The following is a 14,575-nucleotide window of genomic DNA, read 5'->3' on the forward strand; positions in this document are numbered from 1 at the left end:
CACGAGCGCCGTTCCTCGCGGGGCCAGCTTGTTGTCTCTGCAAGTTTTAAGCGAAACAGACGGTCCCCTCCCGCCTTCCTTTTTTTTTTTTTTAACTTTACTATTTGGAGCAAAACAAACAAGTCCTGCGAAACTGTCAGTGCGATTTCCCCGGGAGGTTTGGTCCAAACCAGAATGCTGGTCTATGCCCTGACTTGTTGTGTGACCTTGGATGAGTTGCCACACCCTTCTAGTACCTTCTTTTTTTTTTTCTTCAGTCACCCAGAAAATTAAGCAAGTGTTTGTGTTGATAGTGAACTGTTGATACCTCACATACGCAGCTGGATAAACTTAAACACCGTAAATTGCAAATATTTAAACCATTGTGGAATTTGCTTCGCTTGATAATAGACCGTTAGGGACTTTGAAATCCTTTTACTCTGATTGGTTAGGTACCATTCTCAGTTTTTTTTTTTTTCTTTCCCAAATGATGAATTTACTTATGCCGTCCTGTATCCCCGTAGCTGAGTTCAGCTGAAGGATACATGTGGTTGAGTCCAACCTGTTTGGTAAAGAAAAGGTGCACATCAGTTACTCAACATTTACTTCGTATCTTATTCGGCTAAGCTTTTAGGACGGGTGATTTGCAATAATAATGATTGTTTTAGGAATATGTTTCTTTTCTGAAACATTTTAGACATGCAAAACAAGTTTTAACTGTGGTCCTGCCACAGTTAAAATCGTGGTTTTTCAAACTTGATTTTGACGCATATCTTATTCCACATGAGTGTTCACCAAGAGTTATTAATTAATACGTATTAACAGGGTTGAAGGGAGGGGGCTATTTTCAGAGTAGCTGATTTTTTTTTAAAACAGCTTTATTGAGGTACCATCAAGCCGTTCACGTGTGTAGTCACGGACTGTAGAACTATCACTGCAGTTTTTAGCAGCCACAAGAGAAACTCTCTACCTGGCAGCAGTCATTCTGTATCCCCACACTCTCCTACCCAGGCAGATCTGTTTTAGGTTGTCTCTGTAGATCTGCCAGTTCTGGATATTTCATAGGAACAGAATTATACAATATGTGGGGTTTTGTGACTAGCTTTTTTTTTTTATTTCCATGTTGTAGCAGGTATTGGCAATTCATTCCTTTTTATGGCCACATAATATGCAGCGTATGAATAGACCACATTTTACAGATTCATCAGTTAATGGGGAATTATTTCCACAGTTTGACTGTTACATACTGCTGCCGTGACCATTCATGTGAACTTGTTTTTGCCAGGAGAGTGTGTGTTTTCTTTTCTCTGTCATATACTTAGGAGTGGAGCAGAGAAGCTGACAGTTACCTCTCCCTTTTATGCACGTTATCCGCATACATGGGAAGCCTGATTACTTACTGTGAAAGTCAAACTACATGTTTGTGGGGGGAGAGAGAGTGAGGCGTTACTCTGTAAGCACATTATCTTCGTTTGCCAGCTGCTGCGTGGAGACGTTTGTGGATGGCTCTTAACACGGGATTGAACTGGCCTCTTCAATTAGGTGTGTTCCAGTTGTACACTAAAATAATTTAGTGTCTGCTGAATTTTAAAATGAAATGCGTAGTTGAGCTTCTCAGTTGGACCCAGTGAAATTTCTGCAGTTTCACAATATTTATTAGGATTATGTAACTTTCCTTTGGGAGAAAGTTCTGGAATTCTGTAAGAACTAATAAAGTATGGATTAAAAAGATGAAGTTAAAAAGAAAAAAACGAAGTTATTGGAGTTCATGTTCATTTCTGGAGCTTTAAAAAAAAGTCTTTACTCAAACCACCAATGGGACTGGAGTCTGGGAATCAGAAAGTCTGTTAATGTTTAAAACTGCAGTGTTTTCGTTTGTAACTGAACTGTCTGTGGACTCTCACATTTCTCTTTATAAACTGAGATTATAGATCTACTCAACTCCATATGGGAGTATTTAACAATATAATAAGGTTACCATTTTATTTTGGTGGGAGGAAATGGTCTTAAAAACAAAGCTTCCTAAAATAATATAATACATCGTGTTAAATTGTAATTGTGTTTGTGTTAAGGGTTCTGTGGGGTTAAGAAATACAATATAGGTGTGATATTCTAAGTCAGTATTTCTGAGGTTGGTGTTAGAAGTTTGTCTGTAATAGCAGCCAAGGTGGTCATGATGAGACAAGGTTGGGAAACAACTGCAAGACACCTGAGTTGCTGCAGGTTTGCTTTTCATAAGATTTTAACGCAGAATCTAATGGTTGCTGTAGGCATTCTGGCTACCCTTCATACAAAATACCCAATTCCTACACTGCTGTCCTGGCATTTGCACTGGTCTTCATAGTAGAAATCCAGTTTTAGGGAAAGCAAACTGTTTATTGTGAAATTGTGGGTTTGACACTGTATAAACCCACCTATGTATAAACATAGGTGGATTGCCTATGTATAAACACGGATTAAGTTACCCTGAGCTTCCTCAGGCCATCCATCTGGCTGACAGCTACCTGTAACTTGAGAGACGAGCAAACTTAAGATGTAAGGCAGAGAAAGAAGCGGCTGGGCAATACAGCTGTATTCAATAGCTTGTTAGAATTGTGCAAAAAACAGGAGTTTTTATATTGAAGATCATTCTTGTGTTTAATCATTTCTTGACACCAAGAATACTTACACCTAATTTGAATTAGGTGTTCTAGATGGAACGTAAAGAGTAAAAGTGGCTGTGTCTTTCTCATCATTGGAAAGAGGCTTGTGCTGTCTCAGATAGGAACGTCCCCTGGTGGATGAGGTAGTAGCAGACTGGACCTGAGCGTGGCCCCTGCTTCCAGGAAGACTAGCTGCTGGGCTCAGAGCGTGTTTCCTTTTCCTTTAGCCTGTCCTCTCCCTCCCCGCCACCACCCCATTCTCAAAATTGACAAAATTGCTTCTTTCGGTACTATGGGCGTCTGATATTTGGGACCTTGCCTTGTTTTTCTCCTGTTTCTTCCCGTTGTCATCAGTGGGAGTGTTTTCACTTTTGTGTCCTCTCACGCCCACCCGAACGCTGCCCGAACGCTGCCGGGTGTGTGTTGGAAGGGAGCAGGCCTGCGAGGTCAGAACGGAGGAGAGTGCTCTCCGCCAGCTGGTTGTGCTGTTCACCAGCTCTTCTGATTTTCGGCAGATAAATTGTCTACTTCTGTCTCTCCATTAATAAAGTTGAGACTGCTACTTTTTCCTTCCGGTGTGGAGGATTTCTGTGACATCTTCTGTGACAGTCCTTCAGCAGTGGAGGTCTCGTGCAAGGGGAATTTGTGGTATGTGTTAGAAACGCGGGAGCCCTTGGTTCGGCATGCTGACTTCAGTCTGCATAGAGTGTGGCAGAGGGAGTGGCTGCCCTGTTCCCAAAGCATCCAGCAGCGGGGCTGTGGAGTATGCACTCGGCATGTCCTCAGTACCTTTGAGAAATTGTAACTGAATACAAGTGCACCGGACATAAAATAGCGTGTCTTTTTAATTGAAGTTGATGTGCGATATTATATGTTACAGTTACACAGCATAGTGATTCCAAGGTTTTAAAGGTTTACTCCATTTACAGCTGTTATAAAAATGGGCCGTATTCCCCGTGTTGTAGACACATAGTCGTGTTTCTGAGGTCTGCCTGCGCCATCACCTGAACGAGCTGCTCCACTGCTCTGAAACTGGCAGCTTAGGCAGAGTTAGAGGAGCTGGACGGATGTTTTAACCTGTGGGTGTGCTGTGTTTAGGACGTCAGAGACACATGTGAAGCTTAAAGACTGTGTGCTAAACTGAAATGACTTAAATGTGTGTGACCGTCTTCTTCCTTAGTGTGAATCGTTAAGTGTAATAGTCATTCATCAGCCGTGTGGGTGTATGGCTACTGACATGTACGCTACAGCTGAGGACTTCACTGTGAACAGGATGCAGAGTTTGGAAGGTGGGGAATTACGAAATCATGACTAAGATGGCATTCGTTGTTCAGTCGCCAAGTCATGTCCAACTCTGGTCAGCTTTATGGCATTTATGGTTAGGCAGTTGGGATTTCCAAGGAAATTTGAAGAGCACTAGATTAAAAATCCTAGATGCTTTGTGTGTAGCGTCTGGGCTGGTGTGTAATTAAAAGTGTCTTCAGAGATGTGGATTTCTGATAAATATAAGGAATTTTTCCAAGAATTCATTTTATTGTAGTATAGTTGATTTACAATGTTGTGTTAATTTCTTTCTCTTTTCTTCCCACACCATGTGGCTTGTGGGATCTAGTTCCCCAACCAGGGATTGAACCTGGGCCAGGGCAGTGAAAGCTCCAAATCCTAACCACTGGACCACCAGGGAATTCCCAATATTGTGGAATTTCTGTTGTTGTTCAGTAGCTAAGTCAGTCCAGCTCTTTTCGACCTCATGGACTGCAGCACACCAGGCTCCTGTCCTTCACTATCTCCTGGAGTTAGCTCAAATTCATGTTCGTTGAATAGGTGATGCTGTCTAACTATCTCATCCTCCTTCACCCCCTTCTCCTTTTGCCTTCAATCTTTCCCAGCATCGGGGTCTTTTCCAATGAATTGGCTCTTTGCATCAAGTGGCCAAAGTATTGGAGCTTCAGCATCAGTCCTTCCAGTGAATATTCAGGGTTGATTTCCTTTAGAATTGACTGCTTTGTTCTCCTTGCAGTCCAAGGGATTCTCAAGAGTCTTCTCCAGCACCACAGTTTGAAAGCATTAATTCTTCAGCGCTCAGCCTTGTTTATGGTCCAGCTTTCACATCCATCATGACTACTGGAAAAACATAGCTGTGACTAGATGGACTTTTGTCGGCAAAGTGATGTCTCTGCTTTTTAATATGCTGTCTAGGTTTATCATAGCTTTCCTTCCAAGGATCAAGTGTCTTTTAATTTCATGGCTGCAGTCGCCGTCCGAAGTAATTTTGAAGTCCCAGAAAATAAAATCTGTTTTCACTTTTCCCCCTTCCATTTGCCATGAAGTGATGGGACCAAACGCCATGATCTTAGTTTTTTGAATGTTGAGTTTTAAGCCAGCTTTTTCACTCTCCTTTTTCACTCCCATCAAAAGGCTTTATTCCTCTTCAGTTCTTCTATTTGAGTGGTATATGCATATCTGAGGTTGTTGATAGTTCTCCCAGCAATCCTGATTTCAGCTTGTGATTCATCCAGCATGGCATTTCACATGATGTACTCTGCATAGAAGTTAAGTAAGCAGGGTGACAATATACAGCCTTGTACTCTTTTCCCAACTGAACCAGTCAGGTGTTCTATGCGGTAATTTCTGCTGTACATCAGAGTGATTGCTGTGCACACGTACACATTCTTTTCCATCGTGATTTATCACGGGGAACATGCTTCCTCGCGCTGTACACTAGGACCTTGTTGTTGATCCATTATAGCGTAGTTCGCATCTGCAAACCCCACAGTCCCGATCCAGTCCGCCCCTCCCTCCGCCCCTCGGCCACTGCCAGCCTGTTTCTGTTTCGTAGACGAGCTCATTTGTGTCATATTTTAGATTCCACGTGTAATGTCATATGCCATTAGTCTTCCTCTTTCTGAATTATTTCACTTAGTGTAGTAATCTCTAGGTGCATCTGTGTTGCTGCAAATGGCATTATTTCATTCTTTTTTATGGCTGAGTAATATTCCAGTCCATGCATGCACACGTGTGTGTGTGTGTCTGTGTAAACACCACATCATTTTTATCCATTCCTCTGTCAGTGGACATTAGGTTGCTTCCGTGGCTTGGTTATTGTAAATAGTGCTGCATTGGGGTGCCTGGATAAATACAAGAAATTTGATTATAACAAATTCTAGAAAATTCATTTATTTTTAAATTTAAAGCATTATTCAGAAGATGAGTACTTCTTTTTTCCTCTTAACAAAAACAACTGAGACTTTTCAAAGGTTAAATTTTGTTATTGATTTCCTCTGTTCTCCTCTCTTTCGGAACTTTACTTACTAATTTATTCCTTGCTCTCTTTTTATTTCTAATTGGCTTTCACTGAATGTAAGCATGCTTAAGTCTCTTTCATTGTGACAAAATTCAAGAATTGTCAGACCTTTTGTCTCTGTTCTCAGACTCCTTTCTCCCCTTGAAACCAGACTTTTATGTTCATTCTTTTTAATCTCTTTATATAGTCATCCTTTTATTCTGTGTATTTCAAATTCTCCATACTTTGTTTCGTTGTTTATTCATTTATCTTAGTTTAGTACAATGGCACCCCACTCCAGTACTCTTGCCTGGAAAATCCCATGGATGGAGGAGCCTGGTGGGCTACAATCCATGGGGTCGCGAAGAGTTGGACAGACTGAGCGACTTCACTTTCACTTTTCACTTTCATCCATTGGAGTAGGAAATGGCAACCCACTCCAGTGTTCTTGCCTGGAGAATCCCAGGGACGGGGGAGCCTGGTGGGCTGCCGTCTATGGGGTCACACAGAGTTGGACATGACTGAAGCAACTTAGCAGCAGCAGCAGTACAGATCTTATATTTTGTCAACATTCCCTGTCTCTCTTTCCTGTTGTGGGTTATCTGAATGTTTTTCTTTTATCAGATATTTCTTAAGATCTTAAAATAGTCTGTATCATTGCTTTAAGTAGAAAACAATTATTTGGAAACCTTAATAAAACACTTTGGTTTGCAGTGACTATTAAGATACATAGTAGGAGTTAAAAGATACAAACTGATTACGATATAAATAAATCCTGAGTTTGTAACTTACAGCCTGGTGAACATAGTATATATAATTCTGCATGATATATTTGAAAGTTGCCAAAAGAATAGGTCTTTAAAACAGGGGTACGTGGTAGGTAAAACAGTTGGGTCCAGGTGGAGAAGTGGAGTTGGACTCGCACTGATTAGGGTACAAGTTAAAGTACCTCCTGAAGAGAATCAGAATAAAATTGACTTGAGGAAGAGTTCAGAGGCGGGCAGTAAAAGTGGGCAGAGCGGCTGTGCTCTGCAGCGTCATTCAGGGGCCCAGGTCTCTCCTGTCTTGTGCTGCCCCCTGGAGGTGTCTGCCATCGTCACATTTCAAGTCCAGAGAGGAGGTGAGAGGAAGTCTGCAAGGAGAGGACCCGCCACCACCCCACTGCACACACAGCTGCTTCTCTCACTGCTCGGGCTCAGACTAGTTGTATGGCACACGAAGCTGTGGAGGAAACGAGAGATGTCACCTGCAGCTGTGCACCATGGACCCTGCTGGAATATGAAGGCTTTAATAGTAGAAGAATGAGACGTACTGGCTGGGGGCGTGGTGCAGCATAAAGAGAGGGCAGAGCTGCTGTTCTTGCCACACAGGTGAAAGTAGGGTAACTGGGGGAGATAGAAAGGGAAGTGTGCTTTTGACCTGAAATCTGAATACATGCATTCCTACTGTAAGTAAACTGAAGTTACGTTTTTTAAAGATTACCAAGGATAAGTCTGAGGAATGTTTATTTTGGTATTAGTTGAATGATTGGAGTTAATGGGAGAATGTATTGGCATGTAGCAAACTTTAAAAAAGAAACTCTGTGTTTACTTGACTGCATCACGTCTCAGTTGCGGCACTCAGGATATTCCGGTACAGCGCAGGGACTCTGGAGTTGGGCTCTAGTTGTGTTGTGAGCTCAGTTGCCCCTGAGGCATGTGGCCTCTTAGTTCCCCGCCCGGGATGGAACCAAGTCCCCTGTGTTGCAAGGTGGATTCCCAGCCATGGGCCACCCGGGACATCCTGGCGTGTAATGAACTGTACCCTAAAAAAATACTCTTCTGGTTTTAGGTTTTGTACATCTGTAAGTAGACATTTTCGGAGCTCTGCCGGCCACCCCCATGGCGTCCTCAACTACCGTGCCTCTAGGATTTCACTATGAAACGAAGTACGTGGTTCTCAGCTACTTGGGACTCCTCTCTCAGGAGAAGCTGCAGGAGCAGCCTGCTTCCTCACCCCAAGGTATCGTCTTTGGCTTGTGGTTGAATTAAGTAGTAATAATTAATGTGTACCAAAATGTGGGTCTCAGCACTGTATAGCCGTGGCTGTGAGTCTGAATAATGCTGTCAGCTCTTAAAGACTAACCCTTCACTCTGTCCCTTCCCAACCCCTGATCCATTCCCAGAAGCATGACTTTTAATTTTTTTTTAACAACTTGATTTTTTTTTTTGGTTGCACCACTTGGTTTAAGAGATCTTAGTTCCCTAACCAGGGATTGAACCTGTGCCCCTTGCAGTGGAAGCATGGATTCTTAACCCCTGGACCACCAGGGGAGGCCCACGAGCTCAATATTTTGAATGACTGCCATTCGTAGAGGTAAAAAACATACTAAATACATGTAATAAATAGAACTACATCTGCCTTTAGAGATTTCCTACTTAACAGGATATAGATTAGAATTAAATAATTATTTTTGAAGTTTATAACAAGCTCTTAGAATTATGTTTCTTCAAGGATATTAAGTTTTTTTGATCGAAGTGTAGTTTATTTACAGTGCTGTGTTAGCTTCAGGTGTGCAGCAGTGATTCGGTTATAGACACATGTCAGTTCTTTTTCAGACTCTTCCATCTTCTAGGTTGTTACAAAATACTGAGCATAGTTCTCTGTGCTGTACAGCAGGTCCTTCTTTATCTATTCTTTATATAGTAGTGAGGATGTTAGATTTAAACGGGATTAATCTCTCAGGCTTAGAGAGTTTTTAGCACAATTCTTTGTATTGTGGAGTTGTGTATATTTTAACTTGGCAGACAAAGCTTATTAGAGTCTGAACTAGTCTTCCTCATTAATATATAACATCATCTTCTTAAATATTCTCATCACAGATTTTACTGTAGCTCTGGAGGTAGTTCTTATCTGCTGCTATTTTAGCTCAAGAAAGTTTCCTGTTGTGATTCAGAAAAGATGGGCTCCTGTAGCCATTCCAACTATAGGGATGACCAGAGATGTCTTAACAGAGCTTGTAAATGCTGACATATAATTCGAGGGTGTGTTGTGTTTTAAACATTGAATCATATTTTGAATTCACTGAGCTCAGTAGCTGTTTACACAAAATTATATCAAAATAGCTTCGAAGACACCATAAAAGAAAATTTTTTTCCTACTAAAATTTTATTTATTGCTTAAATATTTAAATAATATTTCAAGTATTTAATTTATTATTTCACCAAACTCAGCAGCTGTCTTACTTTGTGTTGTCTTCCGATATTGCTCAGTGTTCACATAGTTGTTAAGAGCTTCCCAGGTGGCACTAGTAGTGAGGAACCCGCCTGCCATGCAGGAGATTAGAGAGACACGGGTTTGACCCCTGGATCAGGAAGATCCCTGGAGAAGGAAATGGCAACCCACTCCAGTGTTCTTGCCTGGAGAATCCCATGGACGGAGGAGCCTGGCGGGCTGCCGTCTATGGGGTCACAAAAAGTGGACACGAGTGAGCACTACTGCAAAGTTTTCAAATAGTTGTGATAAGTGGTTACAGTGATTATGGTGATCTTTTTCCCCACCATTTTATCATGTTTACATGTTTCTGTATTGTGTCTCCATTATTGCATGTCTGAATGTTTCCATGTTTTCAAACATTGATAGACTGCGACACAGTTTTTGGTTTACCATAGGACCCCTTTTATCCAGGTCCCTCACACTGGTAGTAGGGCTTTTACTGAAGAAGTCAAGGCAAGAAGGAATTCTAAACAAAGTGGTGGTTATAAGAAATTGCAATTAAAATGTTAATAAATGTACATTTACTTGGTAATTTTGCTGTGTGGTAAGGCAGTTTTCTTCTGAATATGAGTCTGCTGGTTGGAATTCCAGGTCCTCTTTCTCCATAGGCTGTACTTCCATACCTGTTACGTGCACTTTAAAATTTATGCTTAAAGTGGAGAAAGCGCGCAGAAGCACTTGTAGTTTCAGTGAAGAGACGTTCTAGATTTTCATGATTTTTTCCCCTCTGATCTTTTACAGTTGTTTCTCTCACACCTAACTTGAGGTCGTATTTTCAAAAGCAGCTTCACAAAACATAATTTCGCTTTTAGCAAGCCTCACTACATATCATACTTCAGTGATATCTGTAATTTTCAGTCAATTGCATCATTTCAGTGACCAGTATAACTTTACTGGTTATACTGTATACTGGTTTACTGGTTATATTGGATCTACCTGCCCCCACCCTGCCGACCTCAAATTGAAAGTGCAGAGTCCTAAGCACTGGACTGCCAGGAAGTCCCAGTATTCCCAATATAATAAATAGGCTGGGAGAATGATACCTGACTCTTGGCAGGCACACACCCTGTACACGGGTGCTGGGTGGCATCTGCCATCTGTCTGCATGTGCTCAACCTGCAGTGGGTCTGGTAACTCAGCACATGATTTATTTTTTTTTTCAGCACATGATTTGTAGAGAGGGTAGTGAAAAGCCGTTCTGCATGTTGCTTCCCCCCTCCTCTAACGGTTATTTACCTTTGTAAATTGTCCAGAGTCAAACTGCAGAACCAAAAAGGAGCGAGCAGTCATGTGGCCGCTGCACCTGCCTAGTTATTTCATTGCCAGCCGTGGAGAGGGCTCGATCAGAGGACGTTCGCCTTCAGTTGTCATGCTGGGCACACACAGGGACGCTGGGGCTCCTGCAGCCCACCCCTCCCAGCCGCCCACCCCTCCAGTTTACGTGCCGTGAAAGCCATCCCTTGTTTCATGTAACACCTGATTGAGGTCATTGTCAGTAGAATCTCAGTTAGCATAGCAGGGATAGTAATTTTTCAGTGTTGACCTCAGCACCCCAGATTCAGCCAAGTGAGTAAGTCCCAGACAGACTAATTGGTCTTTTTTCAGATAATTGCTTCCTTTCTTTTGGCCATGCTATGCGGCAGGTGGGATCTCAGTTCCCAGATCAGGAATTGAACCCACACCCCCTGCATTGGAAATGCAGAGTCTTAACCACCTGCTCTCCAGGCTTGAAACATTAGAGTCATCCTTTAACTCTCATCTCTGCTTCCTTCCTCTTTCTTTCCCTCTTTCTTTGTCTACTATTATTAACCGTTACAGTTTTGTGACGATTCTCCCATTTTCCTTTAAATCCTGCCTCAGGATTTGAAAGAAATGTCTCCTGACTTTTCTCCTTCTTTTCCTGTGTTCTCCATCATGTAATTTGAAGGCCACAAGCACGCTGCCCTTCCTTACATTACCTCTCACAGCAGGAACCCACAGGTGCTCTTTTTCCCTCAGTCTCCCCCACAGAAGACCCCATTACCTGTTGCGTCTCCTGGCTGCTGTTGCTTTAGACTGTCCGTGAGCCATTCTTAGTCCTGTTAGTTTTTCACTTGAGCTGAGTTGCCCCGTGACCGTTGTTCCGGTGCTAAGTCGTGTCTGACTCTGCAGGCCCGTGGACCTCAGCACACTAGGCTTTCCTGTCCTTCACTACCTCCCGGAGCTGCTCAAACTCATGTCTGTTGAGTCAGGGATGCCATCTAACCATCTCATCATCTGTTAACTCATCTTCTCCTCATTCCCTCAGTCTTTCCCAGCATCACAGTCTTTTCCAGTGAGTCGGCTCTTTATATCAGGTGGCCAAAGTATTGGAGCTTCAGCATCAGTCCTTGCAATGAATATTCAGGGTTGATATCCTTTAGGATTGACTGGTTTGATCCAAGGGACTCTCAAGAGTCTTCTCCAGCACCACAGTTCAAAAGCATCCATTCTTAAGCACTCAGCTTTCTTTATGGTCCAGCTTTCACATCCGTACATGACTACTGGAAAAACAATAGCTTTGACTCAACAAAACTTCGTTGGTAAAGTGATGTCTCTGGTTTTTAATACGCTGTCTAGGTTTGTCATAGCTTTCCTTCCAAGGAGCAAGCATCTTTAATTTCATGGCTGCAGCACTGTCCGAAGTGATTTTGGAGCCCAAGAAAATAAAATCTGTCAGTGTTTCCACTTTTCCCTATCTGTTTGCCATGAAGTGGTGGGACCAGATGCCATGATCTTGGTTTTTGAGTTTTAAGCCAGCTTTTTCACTCTCCTCTTTCATCCTCATCAAGAGACTTTAGTTCGTATACTTTTTGCCTTTAGGGTGGTGTTATCTGCATATCTGAGGTTGTTGATGTTTCTCGCAGCAATCTTGATTCCAGCCTGTGATTTATCCAGCCCAGGATTTCGCTTGAATTACTCTGCATATATTAAATAAGCAGGTGACAATATTCAGCCTTGTTGTACTCCTTTCCCAATTTTGAACCCATCTGTTGTTTCATGTCCAGTTCTAACTGTTGCTTCTTGACCTACATACAGATTTCTCAGGAGGCAGGTAAGGTGGTCTGGTATTCCCATCTCTTTAAGAATTTTCCAGTTTCTTGTGATCCACACAGTCACAGGCTTTTGCATAGTCAGTGAAGCAGAAGTGGATGTTTTTCTGGATTTCCTGTGACAGTGGTTCCTGATGATTCCCCAGACCTGCTTCCCTTTCTATCTGAGGCATGAAGGAAATTGCATCTAAGCAGGGCCATGAGACTGGTCCCAGCCGGTGAAACTCGGGTGTCGGGGCCTGTGTTACTGCCAGGCTGTGGCATTTAAGGGCCAGTGTGCCTTCTCCCCGTGCTTCCCTTGCCTGTGGTGTGTGTAGGCTGATTCAAGGGGAAGGGGTGTTCCTGAGGATGCAGTCTCCGGAGAGCACCGCCACCCTCAGGCGGGGCTGCTGAGTCACTGTAGGGCACAGGCTTCTTGCCTCCAGTCCCCAGATTAGATACGGCGCACACAGGAGGGGGGCACCTTTGGGTTAAGTTGCTGAAGCCACCGCTTTATTATTGCAGCCTAGACTCCTGTCCTCATTAGTGTATCTGCCCTGTGTGCACATTAGGGTGACCAGCTGTCCAGTTTGCCCAGGCTTGAGTAAAACTGGGAAAGTCCCGGGCAAACTAGATGAGTTGGTTACTCAAATACATACATATGTTCCCATCTACCCAGATTCCACTTATTCACGATATTTTTTAACTGTAACAAACTTCATGGTCCACAAAAACCAGGCCTTTTCAAGCCCTGTGATTTATTAAGTTTGTAAAGACCTACGCATCTATATAAGCCTGTGTTAATCTTTTTTTTTCTTTCTGCTTGAGCATAGAACTTTTTTCCTACCCAAATCTTGTAGGATCTGAGAGGTTTACCTGCTTTGATGTTTCTGTTTTGGTTTTGAAATTTGGTTGTTATCCTTGTATTGTTTCCTTAAGCCCAAGTACACAGTATCGTATGCAAATGTGTGTGCTAACCTCTTCGGGGCGGGGGGGGGGGGGGGTGGGAAACTTGGGCTCTAATCGCTCTCTCTGCTGCCTTGCTCTCCAGTTTGTTACCTAAAGCCTGAGGAGAGCTCCCTTCTGCGCGTGCTCCTACAAATAGAGCCTCTGCAGCGTGCAGTGGTGCAGTGTGGTTAGGGTTTGGTTCCAAGTTCATGAAGCAATAGGTGTGAGAAGAGGAGGCTAAAGAAGGTGGCCCTATCATTACTCAAGATTTCTGTCACATGAAATGGCTTTCATTTTTTCCTCAGTGAGTCATGTGCTGGGTACATAACTTCTCCTTAAATAGTTAACTCTGTGCTTTTCCAGAAATTGTCAGCTCGACTGGACTCCATTAGTTCGTGTTGAATAAGTTCAACGTTATATATATTCTGACTAGCAGAAGTCCCGCTGATTTGTGTATGTGATCCCAAGTAAGAACTTGTTACGTTCAACTTTGCTTGTGTTAATACAGAACACCTTGATGTTGTAGTCATTAATAGGGATTCAATAAGACGTGTCTTAGGTTAGGAAGGAGAGTAGGTTCGTGTCTGCTAATTAGTAATGTGACTGTCGAATGCATGTCGTCGTGGTGCTGGCTGGATATTCATTCAGCTGTTAAAACACTAATCCCCCATTCTACTCACCCGTCCCCCCCTCAGCACACACTGTTCTCCTCCGGTCTCTGAGTCTCATTGGAGTGAAATCGCACAGTGTCTGTCCTATTGTGTCCAGCTTGTTTTGCTTAGCGTCGTGTCTGTAAGGGTCACCTGTGTTGCAGCGTTTTTCAGACTTTTACTCCTTTTTAAGGCTGACTCATGTTGCCTTGTGTGTAGAAAGCTTGTTTTGTTTACCCATTCATCTGGCTGGTAGACATTGGGTTATCTCTACTTTGACGGTGGTGAATAACGCAGTGATGGGAATCGGTGCATGAATGGTCTGAGTGTCAGCTTGCCGTTCTCTTGGGCAGATAGCCAGTTGTGAAATGGCTGGGCCATCCTACATTTAAGTGTTCTGAGCACGTGCCAGCCTTTCCCCCCCAGTTGCTGCGTTATTTTACCGTCCGGTCAGCAGTGCACAGGGGTTCTGATTTCACCACACCCTCACCAACATTGCTGTTTTCTGCCCTTTTGTCGCAGTTCTCCTAATGAATAAGAAGTGGTATCTCCTTGTGATAGCTCATTTCTTTTTATTGCTGAGTAATATTTCATTGTGTGGATGTACCACAGTTTGTTTATCCATTCACCTATTGAAGAACATCTTGGTTACTTCCAAGTTTTGGCAGTTACATATAAAACTCTGATAAACATCCTGTGCAGCTTTTGTATATATGTAAGTTTTTAACTCACTTGGATAATACAAAGGAGCATGATTGCTAGGTCTTA

General features: G+C 42.8%; 1 protein-coding gene across 17 annotated transcripts in view; it reads left to right on the top strand.

Annotated features, from left to right (window-relative positions):
• Positions 1–14,575, top strand: part of BCL2L13 (BCL2 like 13) — a 50,572-nt gene that overhangs the window by 607 nt on the left and 35,390 nt on the right. For 14 of the 17 annotated variants that reach the window (XM_086402682.1, XM_086402690.1, XM_086402684.1 and 11 more), the window contains exon 2: positions 7,735–7,905. The exons of the other annotated variants lie outside the window; for them this stretch is intronic. In XM_086402682.1, coding sequence (XP_086258808.1) covers positions 7,785–7,905 — 121 coding nt within the window. In that variant the 5' untranslated portion in view covers positions 7,735–7,784. The remainder of the gene's footprint in view (positions 1–7,734; positions 7,906–14,575) is intronic. 17 annotated transcript variants of the gene reach the window in all.

The sequence above is a fragment of the Bos grunniens genome, chromosome 5 (assembly GCF_055505025.1).
Source record: "Bos grunniens cultivar Pamir isolate PY7600 chromosome 5, Bosgru_T2T1.0, whole genome shotgun sequence".
Taxonomy (NCBI): domain Eukaryota; kingdom Metazoa; phylum Chordata; class Mammalia; order Artiodactyla; family Bovidae; genus Bos; species Bos grunniens.